At 31.7% G+C, this 23,358-nt stretch overlaps 1 protein-coding gene and 1 pseudogene across 1 annotated transcript in view; one reads left to right on the top strand and one right to left on the bottom strand.

Annotated features, from left to right (window-relative positions):
- LOC134254402 (uncharacterized) overlaps window positions 1–3,062 on the bottom strand; it is a 33,867-nt gene extending 30,805 nt beyond the window's left edge. The window contains exons 1-3 of the mRNA XM_062736926.1: window positions 3,016–3,062; window positions 1,405–1,485; window positions 856–939 (exon numbers count right to left, since the gene is read on the bottom strand). Coding sequence (XP_062592910.1) covers window positions 856–939; window positions 1,405–1,485; window positions 3,016–3,062 — 212 coding nt within the window. The remainder of the gene's footprint in view (window positions 1–855; window positions 940–1,404; window positions 1,486–3,015) is intronic.
- A 427-nt stretch (window positions 3,063–3,489) lies between these two features.
- LOC134254401 (prestin-like) lies at window positions 3,490–9,396 on the top strand (annotated as a pseudogene).
- Window positions 9,397–23,358: the final 13,962 nt, after the last annotated feature.

Genomic DNA, 23,358 nt, shown 5'->3' with positions numbered 1-23,358 from the left:
TCAAGATTTACTATAATAGTATAATTACTTTTAAAACTGTGTACATACAACAATTTTCTGTGACATCGCCCTAGCAATGAGTTCTTTCAGTATATGAACATATTCAATGCAGTACATTTTATTTTGTGAATCATGAATGATGATCTAATATGCAAATCTTAGACCTCAGATTTGGACTGCAGACTTTCATAAGAAAATTAGAGTTACCATTCTACATTTTTAAACTAAAATATCCCCATGTACCGTGCCACTGATTTGTTTTTTTTTTCAGATGAGCACACTTCAGGGATTTTTTTTCTGATAGAAAAACTGTAACGTCTGTGGTTTTATGAAATGAACAACTGCCACCTTGAATGATTAGTTAATAGACTAGTTATAATATGTTTTCTTTACAATGTAGTAAAGTTTCCGTTTACTCATATGTACATGTATGAAAAATATGGAAATAATGAACAGCATTAATAAATTCAAGATCAAAAATCCATAAAACAATGCAGAATAGGAGCAGAACAAACACGGACCTCCAAAACATAAGAAGTATAGGATCAAGTGCCATGGAGGAGTGAGCATCCCCTGCCGACTGGTCGCACCCACTGTGTGCTCCATGTCATGATCGGGAAATAACAAAAAATTCTGTTGTCATTTCAGTGTATAATTATTTCTTCATGTTCTGGAATCTTTCATTTTATAAATACATGAAACAAAACTTTAAAGTTGTTTTACGTGTACATAAAACACTGACCGGCATATACAGAAATTTGATTCCATCACAACATATTCAAATTATTAGAGAGAAATGACATCAAAGTTAATAAACATGTAGCAAATATTAAAAATGCACTCTTCAAAAGTTACCTTATTGCTATCTCCAGATCGTCTTTTACTCTTTTATAACCATGAAGTATGGCCGTAAACTTTCGGACATTAAAGTGTGTTACACTGTAAGATACCATATTTTTATACGTTGGATTCATTGTTAGTGCATTTAACACTCCATAGAAAACATTCGTTCTTAAGGTATTGTAACATGGTCCGTAATTTTACATTTTTTATGTGAACTATGTGAATTTTAATTCTCTAAATTCCTTAAACTTTCCAAATCTGAACAGATCTAGATCACATGGGCTTTCTCTTGGTGTGTAAAACTATTTTTGTTTTTATCTGATATGAAATACTAATTTCAGAACATGTATTTCTTACAAGTTTTTTTTTAAAATTGAAATTATTTTTTACACACCGACTGCTAGTCCATGTAAAAAGATATTAAGATATTTTAAAACTTTATTTTCAGGAATGTTCAAGTAGCTATATAAAATAAACATTGGTTAAAAAGATTTGTTTAACAGGAAAATATAAAGCATTACTGATCTAGAATAAAATGCATGAAAGAAATCACAAACTTACCTCCAATTCTCCTCGTGTGTTTGCCTAAACACAAACTTCCTCCAAGAAACAGGCAAAGAAAAAATAAAGGCTTCATTTTCACTGCAAATTAAAAAAATAAAACAGAAGATTAAATGATCTTGAAAAGTTAAGCTTTTCATGAACAATTACAATGTACTTTAATCATAACCAGCTTTGAAATAATTACAAACAGACACTGGTCCTTCGTTGAACTCGAAGACCCTGTATATGTACATTAAGACCGCGGAACATTAACTGGCAAAATAGGAAATATACACCTTACGTCATTTCTGTCTGTTACAATCAAAACATTCAGTGATAGACAATGAAATGGGCGGGTCCAATTCGACGCGGACGTGGGGAAAACATCGGATTGAAATTGCAGATCGAAATTCATTTTCAACCCATCTGAGCTGTTGGGTTAGGGTTAGGGTTAGGTGAAGCAAAGAGTGAATGTATGATCCAAAATTCAACTAATTTCAACTCCCAAATACATATTGTTTGAAGTTCACATTAATATGAATTTTAGCTTATAATTTTAAGAACGCGAAAGATCATAGAAGACAAATATTATTTTTCAGGAGGTATTTGATTCAAGAAGGAGGGGGGTAAAAAAATTTAACATGACAATATATTCTATTTCTAGGATTATAAGAGTGCATGAGTTTTATACTTATTTTCACTGAAAACTGTTGGACAACTGTTTGACAACTTTATTTAAAAATCGTTCAGCCCCCCCCCCCCCCCCCCCCCCCCACACAAACATATACATATATTTACCAAACAGAAATGAAATATTTGTCCCTTAAATATTAATTTATTTAAAACACTGGACAAAAAAATTCAAACTTTACCAAAATTGAAATTATTTGTCTTCTGGGTCAATCAGTAATTATGTGCCTTCTAGCGTAGCTGAGGTGGATTGAAAATGAATTTCTGTCTGCAATTTCAATCCGATGTTTTCCCCACGTCCGTAGAAATGACGTAAGGTGTATATTTCCAATCTTAATTTGCCAGTTAATGTTCCGCGGTCTTATATGTACAATAATTTCTCGTAAGACTTTAGTTTGCACAGTACTCTTGATGTACTCCTTAGTAGGAAAAAGGTGGAGCTAGGTTTAAAAAATAAAAATGAAAGTAATTTTTTGACAGGCCATGTGTTTTTGATATCGATTTAAGCAGTTTTTAGTGTGACCCGATCCCCATGCAGAACATGCATGTAGTGGAAACCTTGACAATGTTCAACCAAGAAATTAATAAATAATTTTAGTACTATCATGAATATTTTATAAGAATATGATAGCTTTCAGTTTATCAATGTGCTGCGTAGTTGGCGAAGGAATAGTCGCTGAAAATATCATCGAATTGTTGAGACCAAGGGCTCACAACTCACAAATTAAATATAATTCTTCTATTTTTATCTTAATGTAAATATAAGATAAATAGAATACTGAATTATATAACATACAAAATCTCATTATCATATTGGACGTGGTCCCATATTATCAGACCGAAGGAGAGAAAGAATAAAGAAAAGGCTGAATTCCTCATTTTAAGATAATGGAAGCTGTAGAGCGATAGATATAAATTATAGGATAACTATACACTCACGCTTTCTCCTTCATTTCTTTCACTTCTGCGTAATGGATCCCAGCCATGGTTCATAGGTAGATGGTACAGACAACGCTTGAGAGGAAACAAAACGAAAGTAGCAAAGTTGAAAACTAATACAAATTGTAACATAAAATTAAATGCAGTACACTGGTACTACAAGTACATGTAACAGCACAACTCTTTATATCGCCTCCTTTACTAACATAAAGTATTCATAGACCTGTTAACTTAATCAAAAATAGCTCTACTTTAAGCCATACTTAAGTATCGATCAACTAGTGCAATCACTAGTTATAGAATGACAACATAATGTTTACTTCCTGTTTGACAGGGATGACTGTCGCGTGTACCTCATTTTACCCCGGTTTCTCGAGCTCGAACGCGAATTTTATTAGCTCAGACGGGACTTTTAAATTTTATTTTAATATGAACAGAGTACCGCTAGCTATATTCAGCAAGGCCTAAAAGGCAGAGAAAGTGTCAAGAATCAGAACTTCAATGCATTTTAATTCTGAATGCTGTTAGGCGATCTACTGCATGTGTTTTTCATAAACTACACAGTCTGGATATGAATGTTCAATCAGAAAATGCAAAGTTATGTGATTTTAATGAACGCCATCGAACGAGACACGAGGTGCCGTGGTATTCGCGACTGAAGAGTGCGAGTCGTCGTTATTTGTCGAAACAGTATTATAAACGATGTGCCCGTAAAACTTTCCCTTTTGTCAAAACCCTCCAAACCTATAAAATCAGGAAGTATTTAGCAAATGATGTAATATCTGGACTTACGGTCGGAGTCATGCAGATACCACAAGGTAAACAACCTTTGCAGAGGAAATTCGAAATCAAAACAAATCTTATGACGCCCTACGATACCCCTTACGGGTCATAAATCGCTTTGGGCTTTAAGATATTTTTTGAAAGACATGACAAAAATTCATTTGATTTTTTCGAAATTTTCAAGTATTCTGAACATGACAAGAATTTTTAATTTTTGATGTTTGTTATGAAGTTAAAACAAATTAAAAAAATATAATTATGTCTAATCTAATTACATGTATATAAGTTCTTAAACATTCTGGCCTTCAAGGCTAGCACTTTTGAGAATAAATTTTCCTGTTTTATTAAATTGAAAAAAAAAATAATGATATATCCATATATCGAAAAAAAAAGTTATTTTTCCAGTTATTTTTCTCATTTTTTAGAATACTTTAATTTGCAGAAAACATGAAATTTTGCGGAAATAAAATCTCGGAAACGCCGTTTTTGGCGAGGCCGTTGAAATCTGATCATAAATTATTCTTAACTGATTCTGTGGCAAATTTTCTTACAGGTATGGCATACGCTATGCTATCTTCCCTTCCTCCAATATGTGGACTGTACATCTCCTTCTTTGGACCGCTTGTCTACTTCTTTTTGGGAACATCAAGGCATGTGTCCATGGGTCTGTATTACAAATATTCTCAGAAAAAAATTATTATACATAAAATACAATCAATGTGATTAAATGAAAAGTATAATACAACAAAATAATAATAAAAAAACCTTTAAAATAAAGTTTTAATTTTAGTGGGAAAAATATGCGTGATCATAAAGAGGTCAAGTCTTAATTTTGAAAAATACATGTACAGATGTAAATACGTAATATTTGTTACATGATAAAGCACTTGCGGTACAGGTGCGTCAAAATTCTATATAAATTTCAAATACAATTGCATGATACTAGTATTGAAAAAGTCCTAAAAATGAAAAGCCATTGGAGTATGCATTTTTTACAGGTTGTATATCCGTTGTAAGCCTAATGATTGGTTCAGTATTGGATGATGCTACCTCAAATCCCACCTACAGTGTACAAAACACTATACATGTAATACCTCAGAATCTCACGTCATATTCCATATTTGGACCGTCCACGAACAGTTCTTCATTCCTTGTGAACAGCACAGGACATGACAGTTTGACCAATGTGATACAAGGATCAAACGTGCATTCATCTATTGACGGTTTTAAAATTGAAATCGCCAGTGCGTTATCATTAGTTTCTGGAGTTGTGATGGTAAATTTCAATATTAGATTAATAATACGCGTACTTTTTACGTTCATTGTTTAAGATGAATTTTGCATTTTCCATATAACATTAATATTGTTAGTTAAGTTTTGATATTTTATTAAGAAATACTTAAATTATCCTATTTTCATTGATCTTTCCAGTTCAGATTAATTGAGATTTTAGAATTTATAAAGAATAGTAACTTTACCTATAATTGATTTCTTTTAGATAATTTTAGGCAGATTCGGTTTTGGAATTATCACAACCTATATGCCAGAACCAATGGTTAGCGGTTTTACATCGGCTGTTGCATTTCTGATCATCACAGCTCAGGCTAAACATATATTCGGCCTAGATGTCATTCGTTTTAATGGATACTTCAAAATAATCAAGGTCATTCTGTATTTTCATGTCTCAAAAGTAACAATGCATTATGATTTATTACATGGCTTAAGATTAAATTAAAGCTGTGTATTAACATGTGGAACTAAATGTAGAGCAATTTGTTCTATTTATAAAATATATCAATTTGAGACGTTTATTTTTTGAATGTTTTGGCCTTCCTTTTCAGACCTGGGTTGCTATATTGAAAAATATTGGCGATACACAGTGGCTCCCATTGGTGATATTTACAGTGTCTTTCATCATTCTTTACGTCATCAAAGTTCACATCAACATCCGCTACAAGAAACGATTAAAAATTCCTATCCCAGCTGATCTGATAGTGGTAACCAATTTAACATAAATGAATAGAATCACTAAATCTTCAATGAATATTAAAACTAGTAAATTAAATAAAAATTCAAACACTTACAATTTACTTACTTTGTATATTAGGTAGTTTTAGCAACAGTCATTGCGTACGCTGCAAATTTGTTTGAAAACAACGGTTTAAATGTTGTAAAAGATATACCAGCTGGGTAAGTAATCAATGAAAGAAAATTGTATCTCTTGATTTTATTGAAAATTTTGTTAATAATTTTATAAAGAATTTTGTTTTTTTATACTTGTCAATTTATGTGTAATGGCGGTTAAAAGGAACAAGCATTAGGCCAATTCAATTACAAAAAGTAATAAAATAAATTAATTATGTTTTTTCTTACAGATTCCCGTCATTAAATATACCAGACTTAAAACTAGTCATTCCTAATTATCTGAAAGATGCAGTCATGATTGGAATAGTTGCTTTTACCCAGACGGTGTCAATTGCCAAAATTTTAGCCCAGACAAATAATTATGACATTTACCCAAACCAGGTCAGAAAAAAATCACATGTATTACAGTTGAATCGAGAATGTTATCTTTTAACCATTAATTGATGGTAATTTTTTTTTACCACATAACTATTTTTTTAAGGAAATGGTGGCGTATGGCGCCGGAAGTTTAGCTTGTTCTTTGTTTTCTGGGTACATTCCCGCGGGGTCGGTAGGACGTAGTATGGTACAGGAATCAGCTGGGAGTAAAACTCAGGTAAGTATTAATAAGTAAAGAATTATACAAGAGTGTCACTCATGAATGTTCTGAATATGATTTAGATATAATAAAGGAATAGGGCCTCTTTTGAGACATCGAGAATTGAATTGCCGTTTGATTTTTGATGATTGTAGGTGGCATCCTTGATTGGTTGTCTCGTTGTTCTTGTTGTCATTGTTGCCATAGGACCATTATTTTACAATTTACCTAAGGTATGTTCATTCTTTTAGACAGTTATTTTAATTATTTATAAGTTTATGTTTTAAACTTAATCAATTACCAGGAAATTCAAAGGTAGAATATTTACCATAATTTTGAAGTAACGATTCAAAATGTATTGAAATGCCCTTTCGTATATTCACCTGGTAATACGTACGTTTTTATTGTGCTTTAGTGTGTTCTATCTGCCGTGGTGCTGATGAGTTTACGTGGAATGTTCCTACAGTATCCTGCCAGATAACTGAGCTTCTTTTTTGGTTAAAGCGGAAAAACAAAATACATTTTGTAAGTATTTCAATGTCATTTATTTCAGTAAATGACTTAAAAGTAGGAAAACAATTTACAATACAATTCAGGAAAGGTTCAAATATAAAATATTAAATACATGTATCTTTATCACAATATTGCACAATCTTAACCCCAGCACCATAATGTCATTGTAAATGATATACATCGAAAAAAGGGGGATCAACCAGCAGACTAATTAAGAAATCAAAACCTGGAAAACATTGCCATGTATAGTATACATTTATATATCTCTAGTTGACCCCCTACTAAACATAAAACATTCTAAACATACATGAAAATAAATGTGCTACATAGCTGCCTGCTAGAGAAAGAGAGGAAATATTCATTAATTCAGAGAGGATTTAGGTTTAAAAAATAAGTTTAGAAAAGAACTTATTAATTATGGTTAATTTATAATTATCTGGTAAAACAAAAACTGTAAACAACATACATGTAATACATGTAGCATTTTTCAACTGTAAAAAAAAATAATTTTTTTTTACAAATACTGTGTAATTACGGATTTGCAATTCATGACTTTCAAAGAACTATTTCATTTGTAACATTTATCTTCAGATATTCTGGAGATCTAAATATGCATGATAGATAAACAGAGGATGGGAAACATAATTGACAATTTCATTAAGTCATTTAAGTTAAAATATTCGTCGTAATGCCAATAGATTTATTTTTGAACCAACTCGTTCCTTGAAAATGTTTTAAAGAACAAATAAGAGTTACTGGAATGACGTTTTGCATTTCCAGATGATATGGATTGTGACTGCCGCCAGTACCATTATACTGGATGCTGAGATAGGGATCGTTATAGGGATGGCTTTCTCTGTCTTCACAGTCACACTCAGGACTCAGAGGTTCTTAATATACATATGCATGTTTTTAAATTTAACGAATTAAAAATGAACAAAAGATTATATAAGCCATAGATTATAGATAATAATTTACAATACAAAATGTTCAATGAATATGGTTTCGAAGTGTTTGTGTTATTCAAGATCTGGAAAGAAAATCAAATTAGAAGTGATATGTATGTATAGTTTTGAAGTTTGGAGCTATCATGGCTTCTTCAATATTGATTTGTCGTTTGTGAATTATAAATTCTGTTTCATTTTATTACTTTTCAGGGTTTATGCTTACAAAGCTGGCTTTGTGGGACAAACAAATATTCTGAGGAATGTAAAGCAGTATAAACCGGTAATATGGGGAGCTTTTCAAAACACTGTATTTTCACTTGAAACTTACATCAAACGCATTATTAAAGATATATAATTAATTAGAAATTAGCCTTTCTTATTACAAAGACATCAACATGATGTATTACAAGTGCATTATTTGTTATATTGAAAATTATTATCAGGTTTGCTCAGACGAAGACAGTGGAATTCACATTGTACAGTATCATGGACCAGTATTCTTTGCTAATGCAGAACATTTTATGAGAACAGTGTACAAAAAATCAGGACTAGATCCCAAGGTCCTTCGTAAGAGGAAGAAACAGCAAGAGGTCACAATAGCAGTCACAGTATGTGCATTTAAACTATACTGAATAGCAATAAAGTGAAAGCACACGGGAGATCTTTGTACACCAGCGTGAAGAACTTATGCATCAATGAGGTTTATTTATATTTTTAATTAAACAAATACACCGTAGTAATATTCCTAGAAGTGTTTCTCAACACTTAATAATACTTCATTTGATAGGAAAGCACAGAAAATGATTCGAAGGAAAAAGAAGCCCTTACAAGTGAGAGACCAAAAATCGTGGTTAATTTCAGTGCAGTAAACTTTGTAGATCTTGTTGGAGTGAAGACTATAAAAAGGGTAAGTATTTCTTCCTGGTTTTGAAGCTATATAAAGTTATATTAAAGTACATGAGATACAGCTGTGTTTGAATGATATTTTTTGTATTAAAAGGTACATTTAGATTATAATGTAGCTTGTGTTGAGGTATATTTTGCTGCATATAACGGTAAGAAATCTTTTTTTATAAATGTACATTTTGCTTTAATTTTTAGTAGGTTATTTTAGGATTTTTATCATTTCAAAATTACCTTTTGTATATTATTATGTTAAGTTCAAATCAATTCATCAAAACCCGACTATGCTTGAATTATAAAGCAGTTTTGAAATTTGCAAATCATAAAATGATCTTGTTTTGAATTAACTCATGACATACACTTTTAGATGACGTCATCGACATGCTGACAAAATGTGATGCCATGAAAGAACTTTCACCTTCTCTCTTTACATCAGTGGAGACATTGTTATCCCACATCAATAATCCTCAAATGCACACTGTATGCAATGGAAATGAAGCATTTGATAATTGATGTCCAATAACAAACCCAGAGTAACATTTTAATTGAAATTTCAGCAATTGTAGGTCTAGAAAGTCTGAAAGTATAATGATGGGAATTAAAAGAAACACATGCGACTGTGCGATTGTTATCTTTAAAAGATTAAATAAACAAAAGGATGTAAATGATGTATATCTTCTTTTCTTTCTTGGTGATATTAATTTATTACATGGTCATTTTGTCTACATAGAACTGTTATGTAGTATTTTTAGTTATCCGTTTCTTTTTACTAAAATCTTAATATAGAGAAAAGTGTTCCATTTTTTAATCTTGTTCAATTGAAACAATTCCCTTAAAACTGGGAAAAAATCATGGCTTTAAATCGTGAAAATTTTAAATGATTGTTTACATACATTTCAGTTTGATAGTGTGGTGTGACCTAAGATCTTGGTTTGAAATCAATGCATTTTTATTTAATCACATATACGATTCGTATCATTATCAAAATGATAGTACAGTAATTTCAGAAAACTGAAACTTGTGTGGATTGTAGATTTTATTATCCACTCGCAACACTGTTGGACGGGTTAAAATAATGCAGAAATACGCTTTGAAATGTTCTTGTTCTAATATTGTTCAGTTTGAGAAGAGCTATAGAAACACATTTATTCAACTTTATCAACTTATATGCAATGATGACAATAAATATTGTCTTATTACATATTTCACTAAAGTTAAAATTCTTTGCAGGATAATTGTTATTTTTGTACCCGGAATCGACAGTCTGTCTGATTGTCCGTCCCACTGTCTGTCTGTTTGTCCACTACATTAACCTTGTCCATAACTTTTGATAGGTTGCAGCCAAGACTTTCATGTTTCTCATGCATATTACTTTTGACAGGACCTTTCTTTAGGTACCGACACATTTGACCTCTTGAACTTGACCTTGAATTTGAGCCACTTTTACAAGAATTTACCAAGCTTAAAGTTTGGTAATAATTTTTTAACAGTTGGTCCTTGGGCTTTCATATTTCACATGTGTATTCATTGTGACACGAATCCTCCTTGCCATGAATGTAATCTTTCTTATCTTTTTACTCAGGATCTTTTATTTCACCCTGTTTAAAAAAAAAATTACCATATACATACGTTTTGAACAATTTATTACAAGGACCTTCATAGATTTAAACAGGTGTATTTCTTGTGAGAAAGCCTTTCTTTCTATACCAACATTTGAAAACTTGGACCTACTTCTGAAAATCTTAACTATGGCCAAAATCTTTGAACAGTTGGTTCTAAGGCATATGTACTTCACAAGTGTGTGTTTATCGTGACACAAGCTTTCAATGGATATAAACATGTTTTTTTCATTAGACCCTTGAGTTTGGCCTAATTCTAGAAAAACTATGACCTTGACCAGATGCTAGGGCTTTAATATTTCAGATATGTATTTCTTATAAAAAGACTTTCCCCTGGATACCTTTAATATGATTGTTTGACTCTCCTTGGAATTAAATCCTTGTATTTAAAAACTGTAACCTTGCAATTGACTATAACATTTGAATGATTAGCGGGTGGTTTCATATTTCAACGTGAAGTCCTTTTTTGGAAACGATGTTTATCTTCTCTTGAATTATTTTGAGTTTGATTTGCATTTTTAAAACTTTAACCTTCAAAAATCTGTCATACGGGGCATCAGTATTTCACAAACACATCTATTTTCATAATGACTTCGTTGGTTCTTACAAAAAAAATATCAAACAATCGTCACATTAACTACGGTAAAAAAATGTATATTTTCCATTGACACCTTTTTTGTCGGATTAATAAGAAAATAATACGATTATTTTGAACAAAATTGGACACACTCCTTAAACTTGTTTTTTTTTTTCATTAGAGTGATAATTTATTGGTAAACTTTGCTTGAGAAAGTATTTTCATTTGTTTTTCTTATTTATAAATATATTCAGTCTTAAACAAACAACATAAGAAATACAGAATAAAAAAAACTCACCTGTTTTCCATTGAATCATATTTCAATCATGATTAAAAGTTATTTAAAACAAGAGAGAGAAATATATTTGAAAAAATGATCCTTTTCAATAAGACAGCCATAATAGTAATATTTTTTATTTAAAACACGCACCATGGACTAAATAATATTCGTCTACTTTAAAACATACAATGTACAATGAATGACAAAAATGCAATCTTAACAAAACATTAAGTATACTGAAATCTCTTCAGATGATTTTAAAGGGAAAAATAAGCATTAAGAAATTAAATCAAAATTACATTCAACATAATACACAGATACTGATACATTTTATGCCTGTAAGAGCAGTGCATACTGTAGTATTGTTTAAGTGATAAAAAAGCATTCCGCTTATTCCTAAAATGTTCACACACATATGTTTTTGCATTTTTTCACTTCTTTGGGGTCGGGATATGAATCTTTAAATTTATTGTGACGTTATTCCTCCTCATTTTTGAAAAGTTGCTTTTCCATAATCATACTCATATGCATTCTTTCACAGGCGCTATATTTTAACAAAAAAGTGTTTTCATAAACAAACTTTCAAATTATATAATAAAAATAAGATGTAATTATAATAGTATAGGGGATTTTTTATATGTGAAAAGAAAGGTTAAACGCGTCAGGCGTCTGTGAATTTTGTATAATATTTAACAAAAAAGTGTTCTATAAAAAACTTTCAAATTCATAAAGTTAAATAAAGAATGCAGTATGAAAACCCAATTTCAGTTTCTTATTTTGACCTCTCAACTTATTTTTATATTGAATGTACAGGATGTACGGTCAGTTATTTTAGTATTAAGATATTACTATAAAACATGATTGTGATAAATTAATTCTATCAATTCAGAAAACATTTTGTAATCTCAAAGAATGTATGAAATTAGATTAGTTACACTAAATATCGCCAGCCTCTATCACCAGAAAACTAATTCGGCTATTGCAAAAACAATTGTTGCTTAATATTGCCAAGTCAATACCGTATAAGTGGAAATTTTAGCGAGACGCAAATTTAGCGATTTGTCCTAAAAAATGGTATTTTATTTTTAGTGAGATGTAGTTTTAGCAATGTTTAAAAGGTTCCTTAAAGAAGCTAATTACAATTAAAATTCAATTAATTTTAGCGATATTCAATTTTAGCGAACTCTGCACTCTCGCTTATAATGCCAAAAGTACATCCTCGCTAAATATTCTGCTTATTTGGTATTTTTCAAGAAGCTTTGCTTATAATTTCCTGGAGTAAACAGGAATACGAATAAAAGCTAAAGATTGTTTATATAATCAGATTTCTATAAATAAAAATATTTCAAAATATCTGAAAAAAAATAAAGCAAACAAATTCAACGTTTTCATGTAAAGACCTAGAACTGATCCTGAATCATGTTACGATAAATTTAAAAGAATTTTTTGTTCTTTTTCAATATGAAAACACATTGTTTTCTTTTTTTCCAAAATTTATATTGAAAACATTTATATATTTACAGATAGGTAACAACATCTCTATTTCCTACGAACTTTCTTTCGTATCTCCATTTTACGTAAAGTGCAAGGGTTTAACAAGTTTTATACAATATAATTAAAAAAAACTTATAAGCTTAATTATATAGAAAATCTTATATCTGTAAAAGGCATAAATTTAATATAATCCAACAACTGAATTACAAAGTGGATATTCATTTCGTACAGTCCTTACATTCGTACAGTACATGTAAATTTACAGGAGATGGTGGGGATAGGATATCTTTCATTCCGTAACCGGTTGTTTCCTTTGTGTGTCCACTGCATTGGTGTTGAATCTTAGAATGCTAAATATCTTGCCCTTCTTTTGTTTTAGAAAAAGCTTGGAAAATTCTCTGCGAAAAGTGTCACTTAAACAAGCGTAAATAATAAGATCAAAGGGTTTACCGATAACGAAAGAGATTGTCATTATGGCATTGTATATTCCTGCGGCTGTTAAATTGCTCGACAGATCGGAAGTTGTCAAGATGAGAGTTATATACGACAATAATGGAACTTCCTGAAGTATAAATGACAGTCCAAGAATTATGTTCAATTTAATCAAAATGAAATATTTTATGCAGCTTCTTTTCCCTGTATACGGTGTCATTGATGACAGCAGCTTTAAGTGTTTTTTCATCAAAAATATTAAGAAAATTATCAGAATTATATCAACAATTGTTGGAATTGCTAAACAGTATATCGAAAAGAAATAAGTTCCAAACTGATGAAATATGGAAAAGAAAACACCGTCATAAAATCCCGACTCAACGTCCATTGCGCAAGCTTGTATAACTTTTAACTTGTGGGTTTTAGCAGAGATTTTAAATGTCGTTCTTCTGGTTAGAGGCATTATATTAGGCAAGGCAAAAAAGACTGACAGACAAAGAAAGTGCAACGTCGCAAACGTAATGACGAATCCCTTTAGCTTCCATGTCTTGAATTTCAGAGGAAAAGCGACCAATAAACATTGTGTTAAAGACATCGAACATTTTATCCAAAGCGATGTCCCATGGAGGCCATTTTGAAGATAAAAAGATAGTAGTAAAGTTCGACACATTTTATATTCTACAAATCCATAATCCATTTCAAGAAGATGAAGGATCAGATCTCGAATTCCAGTCAGAAGAGAATAGACAAGGTCCATGACCATTATTGCAAAAAGGTATCTTTGTGTATAACCGAATAGCTGAAAAGACATCATTTGTAAAAATGAGATTTCTTTCTATTCCTTATTGATATACACGGTTTTCTATAAATGGGGCTAATGTATTAGTTATAAAGACCTTAAATCTTTTATGCGTGATTAGAAGCACATTACAAATATTGAGGCTTTTATCACTTCATCAGTATCCAAACTGACGTGTCATTTCGAAACATTGATAACTAGTATTAGATCAATCCGGAAAAATTGTGTGAAAGCCAATGCGTTACACTAATACGTTTAAGCTTCTAATACCAAATCTTACACAGAACATATCTGATTTTTTATCCTTTTTTTTTTTTTTTACTTTAAATGTGTTTCTCATTTTCTTTGTAATAAGCCATGTATAGATTGCATTAATAGGGAATCTATTTATTTATTTCAAAATTAAATTGAAAAAAATTATATATATAAAAAATGAGGGAGAAGGGGTAGAAAGAGAGCGAGTGCAAAAACGTTAGGGACATTGTTTTATGAGTTTCAATAACTCATGAATTATGAGGCAAAATCGAATGTGAGTTTCGTTACATTTTCATTAAAGATGATCTTAACGATAGGAAAACTAAAAAATATACGAGGGTTGTTCGAAAAGTTCGTGGACTTCTGTCATATATTATCTATTTGACGTCATATGTTATCCAAAGGCAGAAATATTTTATCAATAAATTCAGATGATCTGAATTTTTCCTCAAACTTATCTAGATTATAATAATGCAAAAACTGGATCGCTGAGCAGGTCAAAATTTAGTAAATTACAAGCAATACAGTAAATATTGTATATAGTCATATTCCCTGTAAAATGGAGCAAAAACAAAAAAAAAACCCTCAAAATTCAAATTAAGAATCGTTACATGGATTAGCCCTCTAAATTCAGGCGTAGTATTTTGCTTCGTTGAAAAGACATCAACTTGAGAAGACAGGTAGTCCTCATTGAAAACGACAAAGACGATGACGTTTTAGAACGTTATGGAGCATCAGATAACGATGCAATTTTATGTTTTACTCAGGAAAAATCCTGAATAAACACTAAAAATGTTTAAAGAATCAAAATATATGTCATCGCACAAGCGAGTTGTTCGTGTGTAAAAAATGTGAACAAATAGCACAAACATATTGAGTGATAGAGACTCTGTATCCGATGAGGACAGTCTACAAAGAAACGGTTTAACTGTAAAAATCTGAACAAAATTTTAAATAGTTGGAACGTCAAGGAAGGCAAAGGCGCCTCAGAGTTGCTTATCCTGTGAAAGCAGAGTTAAGTAATAAAAAAAAAAATATGAAAGAAAACCTTAAAAAAAGGAAATTATACGACGCAATCAATTGTTAAAAAGTGAAATTCAAGTATTTGAAAAAGGTTTTTAATGAGTTGACATTGGGTTACTAGTATACTGTGTGAACAATGTACAAGTATGTAAAAATACTGAAAGCTATTCCCCCACTTCACTATTTTTTGTGTTAATCCTCCTTAACCCCCCCCTTTTTTAAAACTTCTATGTATATAAAGCTTTCACAGTGAAGATTCAAATATAAAATACATGAATGTATAATATATTATATACATGTACATATAATTGTATTAGTATTAACCAAAGAGAAATGAAATTGCATTTGTAAAATATGAATTATTAAGAAGTAGAAATGAAAGTATGTATTGAATGCAAACTAATATATTGTACAACTATATATGTGTGAAAGCAAAAATATAATCTTTGAAAACGGAAGCAATTAAGGCACTAGAAAAACAGATAAATAATAATAAATCATTTTTTGGGAGATAGACTGGAGCAAAATATTTGAATTTCCTTTACCCTCCTAGATATCAAATATTCACTAAATTTACTTCTCACTTCAATTGATTACTGATAGATATTGCCTTTTCTTTTTGCTAAAAACTTCACTTATACAGTAAGGATTTATCTGTGGAACTAAGGTTGTATCCTTGAAAATATACTGAGTAAAATATAAATGTACGGAGTCAGGACAACACAAACTGGTAACCAAGTTTGTTGATTTCAATCATTTACAAATGGTCTGCAACATAAAGATAAAGAAATGTATCAGGGAAAGGAACTCTATCTACCAGTCTCTCTCATCAAAAATAATGTAGCATCATTCATAGTTGATCACGATAATTGGTTGTAGTGAGTTTGAATGAAATTCATTTCATTTTCACTGCATTCGAGCGAACATAGAGATACTTTTGTTCACATCTCTGCAAGGGGGGGGGTGGGGGTGTGTGCTTAATTACCAAATGTTTAAATCAAATTCACGAAAAAGAAACATACATTAGCAGACAGGTGGATGAAGGATCTCTGGTATAATTTGATAGTAAATGAACAAAATTAATACATTAGTTGTATATAAAAGGAGAATAATATAATGTCTTGATTGGAAATGTAATAATAGTTAAAGTTCTTTTATTAAGAAGGATGTTATTACATGGTTGTAGGAACAGGGGTGTACTATAACAGCTATGTGTATGATATATTTAAGAAATGAATATAATTCCAATCTTCATTTTATCTATTGATTTCCTGTGTTTTGATTGGACGAGAACACATTCCAGAAAATTTTTACACATCGATAAATTCTTTCAATCAGAACTACTTTCTTGATGACACTACTAGGTTATCGTATAAACAATGAAAGCAGTTATTTCTGGGTCTGTTCTGGCTAAATAATGAATACAAGAAACTTTAAATTTAATTAGGGCTTAAACAAAACTGGCAACATACTAAGACTGCCTAACTGATGGACGCCGTGAAAATGTTTATGTCACTGTCCGATCACGAGTGTGAATTTTAAAAATCGCTGTCTCAACGTTCATACGTAGAAAATAAGCTCAGTCTGTATCGTTTTGACAGGGAAAAGAAACGTACCTCAAACTCTTGCCCTATAAGCATCAAATTCATATTAACTTTCTATATTGTTCCTCAATATCTGAATAAACAAGTGCAAATTGAAGGCGTCGTCGGTCTGCAAGTTTCGCTATGAGAGTTGTTGTTTATGTCAACATGGCCATGGTCAAAGACGAACTATTCTGAAGTAAACTCGTAATTACGATATTTGTTGACTTAAACAACATTCCATTAGTTGTTATAAGTTTATTTATCGATTGTTTTGACAATTTAAGTTGAACTCTATCGAAATTCATCTCGATTACGTTCCTTTACGGTAAAATGTATTCCTACGCCGTCCAGAAATAACGGATTGTATGGAGGCCTCCAAGAGAAATAATTTAAATATTTTTAAAAATTCGATATTGGAATTATAAGAATTAAACGTTCTTTTTGAAAAATTTATCGATGTGTAAACTCTTGACATTTTACTCACAAACGTAACATAAAAGTGCTTCGCACTTTTATTTAGTTTGTGAGTAAAATGTCAAGAGTTTACACATCGATAAATTTTTCAAAAAGAACGTTTAATCCTATATTAATTTTTGAAGATTCATGAGGTTATGAACTACGTTAGCGCCTCATGATAAATATGCCGGCGTGAAGCGTTGTAGTTCATATACCTCATGAATCTTCAAAAAATTAAATTCATTTCTTATATTTACATTAATTTTCTGCTGACTTGCCATAAATTTACACCGTTCAACTGTCATTTTTAAAACAAAACTGTGTGCACTATATTTTTGACATTTTGACGTCAAGAGCGTTATTATGACGTAACAATGGAGATATAATGTCTATTCGCGGTACATACCTAATGTAGTTCATGACAAAATATCCTGCATTTTATTTTGTAAAGAAAATAGAAGAGATTTATTGAAAATGTAAATATAATAGTATGATAATAAAATATGCATAGTAGCCCCCCCCCTTTTTTTTGCTTTATAACAAGAAATTTTTTTACCACCGGTGACCCCACCTTAAAATGTTTAACCCCCCCCCCCCCCCCCCGTAAGTAATAAAACGAAGGCACATATCACACAACGAGCAGTATCCATCATGATTCATGAACCAAAAAATCGGAAATCCCCTTGATCGGAATACCTCTAGAATATTATGAATTTCAGCGGTAAATCCCGATACATGGCTGATGTAAATTTACCTTTCTAAAAGGCCAAGAGGTAATGAAAATTCTGGAGAAGACTCTATCTGATATGATTTATGTTAAATATGCTTTGGAAAGAAGAAGTCTCAATAAGCCATTATCTGTGGTCCCCGGTTACTTGTTAAATTTTAAACTTTCATTAAAAAGCTTAAAAAGTAAACTACATTGTTCTCTCATGTCTGTAGTATATGCTCCAACGTTTAAAAATTTCAAATAATTGCAAAAAAGAACACGCAAAGCTGTGTTTTGAAGGTGGGGTCCTTTGATTTTCATGAATATCAAAAGAAATTTGTGATAGGTACCCACTTCACAGCTTTCGTAAACATCGAGCGCAGCTTTGTTCAAAGTCGACATCAAAATATAATGTGTATATTATATTTATACAGATTGTGTAAAAATATCTTTGTTGAACAACATTGCGCTCTATGTCTTTTACTTAAAAGTATCATGATTTTGAATCTGTTCGGTGAGTACATTTACATAGGATTAACCTCTTGTTGACCTGCTAAGAATAGATAATATGTCACGTGATTCCATTCCGCCACAGGTGAATAACTTTGGAAAGCGTGTTTTCTGTAGGAAGCGACACATGTAGCTCGTATTTGAAAAGTGCAGACACCAGCTTTTATTTTTTTTAAATAAACAAAAGGTTCTCTATAGACTTCGATGAATATCACTTATGTTAAACTCTGACGATTTTCTGGAACATTTTTTTAATTCTCATGCACGTAATCGCAATATTCCTGTTCATTACGAAAAGCACACGCGTAGATGTATATAAATACACATTTATTTACAGAATTTACAGCAAAGTTAAGAAATATATATACATGTCAGGCAGGTAGTATTTGGGGGAGGTTTGACCCATTCTTTTCAGGGATAAATCTTGAGTTCTTCACCCCCCCCCCCCCCAAAAAAAAAAATTTTCATACGCCTTCACGCTTGCTGTTACAATATGAATAAATACACATCAATGTTAATGTTTAATTTTTCAAATAAAAAAAATTTAGTATTTTTTTAAAATCCTAATTCTACATTAATCGTTTTCAAGTTTCGAGAATGATTTCCTCGATCTTTTTCTTTTGCTTTATCAAATTCATGTTTCTTGTTTTCTTTTCTAAGCCTCCCCCTGAATGGGAGTGTATGTCTGTGTGTATTTACCGTTAATTATTATGCAACCGCTTGTGCTTTTCAAACAATCATATAAAAGAAAATTATTGTAGTGGGTAAAATATCTTGACATTTTATTCAACAATGATAGATTTAAAATAAATTATTGTGATTAGGGGGATTTTCAAAACCCCGACCTCAAGAACTAAAAAAGACCCCAAGTTCAGAAGAATACGAATGATGCAAAATAAAATTCAAACGTATTGAAGATTATTATTACCCATCTTATATTGTTTATTATTTCTTATCTCACGCTACAATTCATCGGTGTCTTCCTTTATATAATACCTAATTTAAATGTCTCCACCCATTTGTATGTAATAGAGGAACCGTACTCTGTTCGAAAGGAAATGTTCCGGAATTTATGTGTTCAGTAGGTGTTGGAAATCAGCTTGTATTTCTTGACATTCAAAGTTATTAATAATGATTGTACAAAATGTTAATTAGAAATACTTTGTTATACACAATGAAACTAAAAATAATACCGTATCCTCATGTATATTCTGTAAAATAAGGGCAAAAAAAGGGACCACGCTGCTATACTTAAGTGGAAAACTCCTTTGTTTATTTTTTTCTATAATGTACACGATAATGTCGAGATGTTTAACAATATGGATTCTTGAGATAACGAACCAAATTTACATTTAACTTGAATTTACTCGGGTGTTTAGTGATTTTCAACTTAATATGGTATATGTCTCTGTTTTCAAACAACATCCAACAAATTGCAACTTTTTCAAACTAGAAATCTGAATACTAAGTAAACAATTAGTTAACGCAGCAGCCTATATACTTAATTTGTGGGTCCGTGGTTAGAGTTTGATAAATACAGTGAAGTCGCCAATAGTTCCGGGTCGTCTCCAATTCCGGGTCACTCATTGTATTTTATGTCAAATTGTTAAAATTTAAGCGCAAAAAAAAACTAAATGAATACGCTGGTCATAAAGAACTGGTCTTTCTGTATGTGATTAATTACAAAATTTTGAATATCAGCTATAAGAGAGCATCCGACAATCGAAATTCTGAAACGCACGCGATTTCAGACTTGGATTGTTTCTATACTTCGGTGACGGGCTACTTTCGTTTTTGTTCGCTGCAGAAAGACTGATATAAACGCTTTGGATAAATAATAAGAGCTCGAAAGTATGGCAAATGCATTTATGTTTAACTCAGAAATCAATCATCGTGATCGCTGCTCAAATAAAAATAAAATGATTATTAAATCAAATTGCGGGTCACGTAATCTCGTGGCATGAACATGTCAACATTCTATAATTATGTACAAAACCAATCGACAACCATGTATTTACCTTGATTATCAAAAGTACTCTAACTGGAAAATATTTTTTCTAAATATTAATGTAACCAAGCGGAGATGGAAAACGCAGGTTCAGTTTAATAAATTTATTTGGAAATGAAAAAGCAATGGCAGATCTACAAATACAAAAACATATATACAATATCATAATACACATAGACACTGAGACAAAATACTTTTATTTCCTATTCACTTCAAAAATAAGAAAATTTAAGTCCAAAACGTCAATTTCATAGTTTAAAATACCTTTCTCTCAAAAATATGAAAATTCTTGAGATTATAACTTGGACTTAATAAATAAAATACAAAAATTTAATAGACTAGGAAAATTACCTTTCAAGTGGTGACAACGGGCAGCTGGTAATAGGTAAGTTAAATTTCCCGCACTGACAGGGATGGGTCCATGCCTCAGTATATATAGCAGAAAAACCGGTTAGACAAGGGGGTATAAATTTACTGGCCAATGAGATTTTGTGAGTAGAATTCATGAATGGAGACTACTACCAAATATGGCATAAAGTAAATTATGGCTCAGTAAGTTATTCAATAAAGATAAAAAATTATTTTAAATAAATATGACTCTGCCACATACTCCCCAGCTTTAAATTTAGCGTCTCGATAAATAAAAAATATATATTCTATCAAAATAAATTTTTCAATAATAGCCACATACTCTCCAGAAAAATATACATATGAACATCAAAAGTAAAGTTTTTGCATAAGTAATAGCGTTATTTAGGAAACACATCTCGTCACATCACGGCGGTTCAAGGTTTTCTGGCAGCCATCGTCTGACACAACACTAACGACATTTCCTGAAATATTCACAACACGATACACAGAAGAGTCCCATGAATCTTGGATTTTGTTTCTGCCGCGGATTTGACGGTTTCGAATATACACTTTGTCATCAATCTTCAATTCCGGGTCAAAGGCTTTTCTGTTGTTGTATGGAATTTTCTGTCGTTGGTCGACTTCCTGTTTTTGGCCATCAGAGACGTATGATCACTGGCTTTGTCGAACGCGTACTTAAGTCGGTCCTGGTGAGATTTGATCCATTCGTCAGTCGTCATCTGATCATCATCGTCACTGTCCAAAGCTCCAAGTAGAAAATCGATGGGTATCTTTGGATGGCGTCCAAACATAAGATAAAATGGGCTGTATCCGGTTATTGAATTCTGTGTTGCGTTGTAGGAAAATAGTAATTCGGGCAGATGTTTTGGCCAATATCGCATTCGGTCAGGTGTTAGACTCTTCAATAAGTTGTGTAAGTTTCTATTAAATCTTTCACACTGGGAGCTTCCTTCTGGGTGATAAGGTGTGGTTCGAGATCGTGTAATTCCATACATCCTACACCCTACACAGTTGAGCAATGATATTTGCTTCAAAATTTCGGCCTTGATCCGAATGAATACGATCGGGAACACCATACTTGAAAAACCATTCGTTTAAAAGAACATTCGCAACGGTATCTGCCTTCTGGTCCTTTGTTGGAATAGCTTGCGTAAATTTTGTAAAGACATCTGTCATCACAAGAACGTTTTCTTTTCCATGCGCTGGTTCCAAAACAGTAAAATCGATTGCTAGAATTTGCAGAGGTCTAGATGCGATGAGGTGGCTCATTGTAGTGCGTATAGCTGGTTGAGGCATCTTGGAAATTACACAACGTTCACAACGCTTACAATAATCCTTCACAGAATTGAATATTCCAGGCCAATAACGTCTTGAACGAACAGCAGAAAATGTGCGCTCTATCCCTTGATGGCCCAAGATGTCATGACAACTGAATAACACTTTTTCACGTAATGATCTGGGAAGAATAAGTTGTTTTAAATCCCGTTGTATAGGATTTGTTACCACTCTGTAAAGAATTCCTTTCACAATTACAATTTTATCCCACTGTCTTACTAATGTAATCACAGATCTTGGTAATTTTCTGATTTCTGTTTTTGTTGGTTTAGATCCTTTATTGAAAATCTTCAGAAATGTTGCTAAGTTTGAATCAGCTGACTGAAGAGACTGTATTTCATCTGGTTTGAGATGGAAAAGTGTCGTAAACTTCATTCACAATTACACTTGAAATACTTTGTTTCTGTACATCCGAGGGTAGTTTCGTAGAATCGGAGAACTTCTCTAGGGCGACTTCGATTCGTACCCGAGTACGTACTCGAGTAACTTGAGTTTCAATCGAACGACCATAGTTACTACTCAAAATACGTCATATGACCTAATGAACTCTACCCAAGCTAACCCAGCCATACAGTAGGATTACTAGAGTTTCGATATGGCGGCGTCGAAAGAAAAACCCGAACGTAGGAATTATTTTTTACTGAATATTATGTTTAGCATCGCTTATCCTTAAAAGCAAACTTCGAAACGCACTTTCTACATGAACGCTTTATAATTTATATGAATATATGTTTATTTGATTAGATCTTTCAGGCTTACTGCTCGATAACAGCAGAGACATAAATTTAAATTCGAAACCAAAAAAGTTCAGAGCTGAAACAGAAAAAAACATTTCAACTGCAGCAAAAGCTATAGAAAAAATTAACTCAACAGATGATGTCACAATGGACCTATTCAACCGCCTTTTAAAACTCATAGAGCAAATTTTTTTTATTTTCGCTACCCTTCAAACTCATATGAGTTCGCTTGAAAACCACATGTTTGTGTAAACATCCGGTCATGTGACGTCAACCAAGAGTT

The sequence above is a fragment of the Saccostrea cucullata genome, unplaced genomic scaffold (assembly GCF_032062105.1).
Source record: "Saccostrea cucullata isolate Sc308-1 unplaced genomic scaffold, CSIRO_AGI_Scuc_v1 ctg1934, whole genome shotgun sequence".
Taxonomy (NCBI): domain Eukaryota; kingdom Metazoa; phylum Mollusca; class Bivalvia; order Ostreida; family Ostreidae; genus Saccostrea; species Saccostrea cuccullata.
Note: the sequence above shows the minus strand (reverse complement) of the source record. Positions and strands in the feature narration are given on the sequence as shown.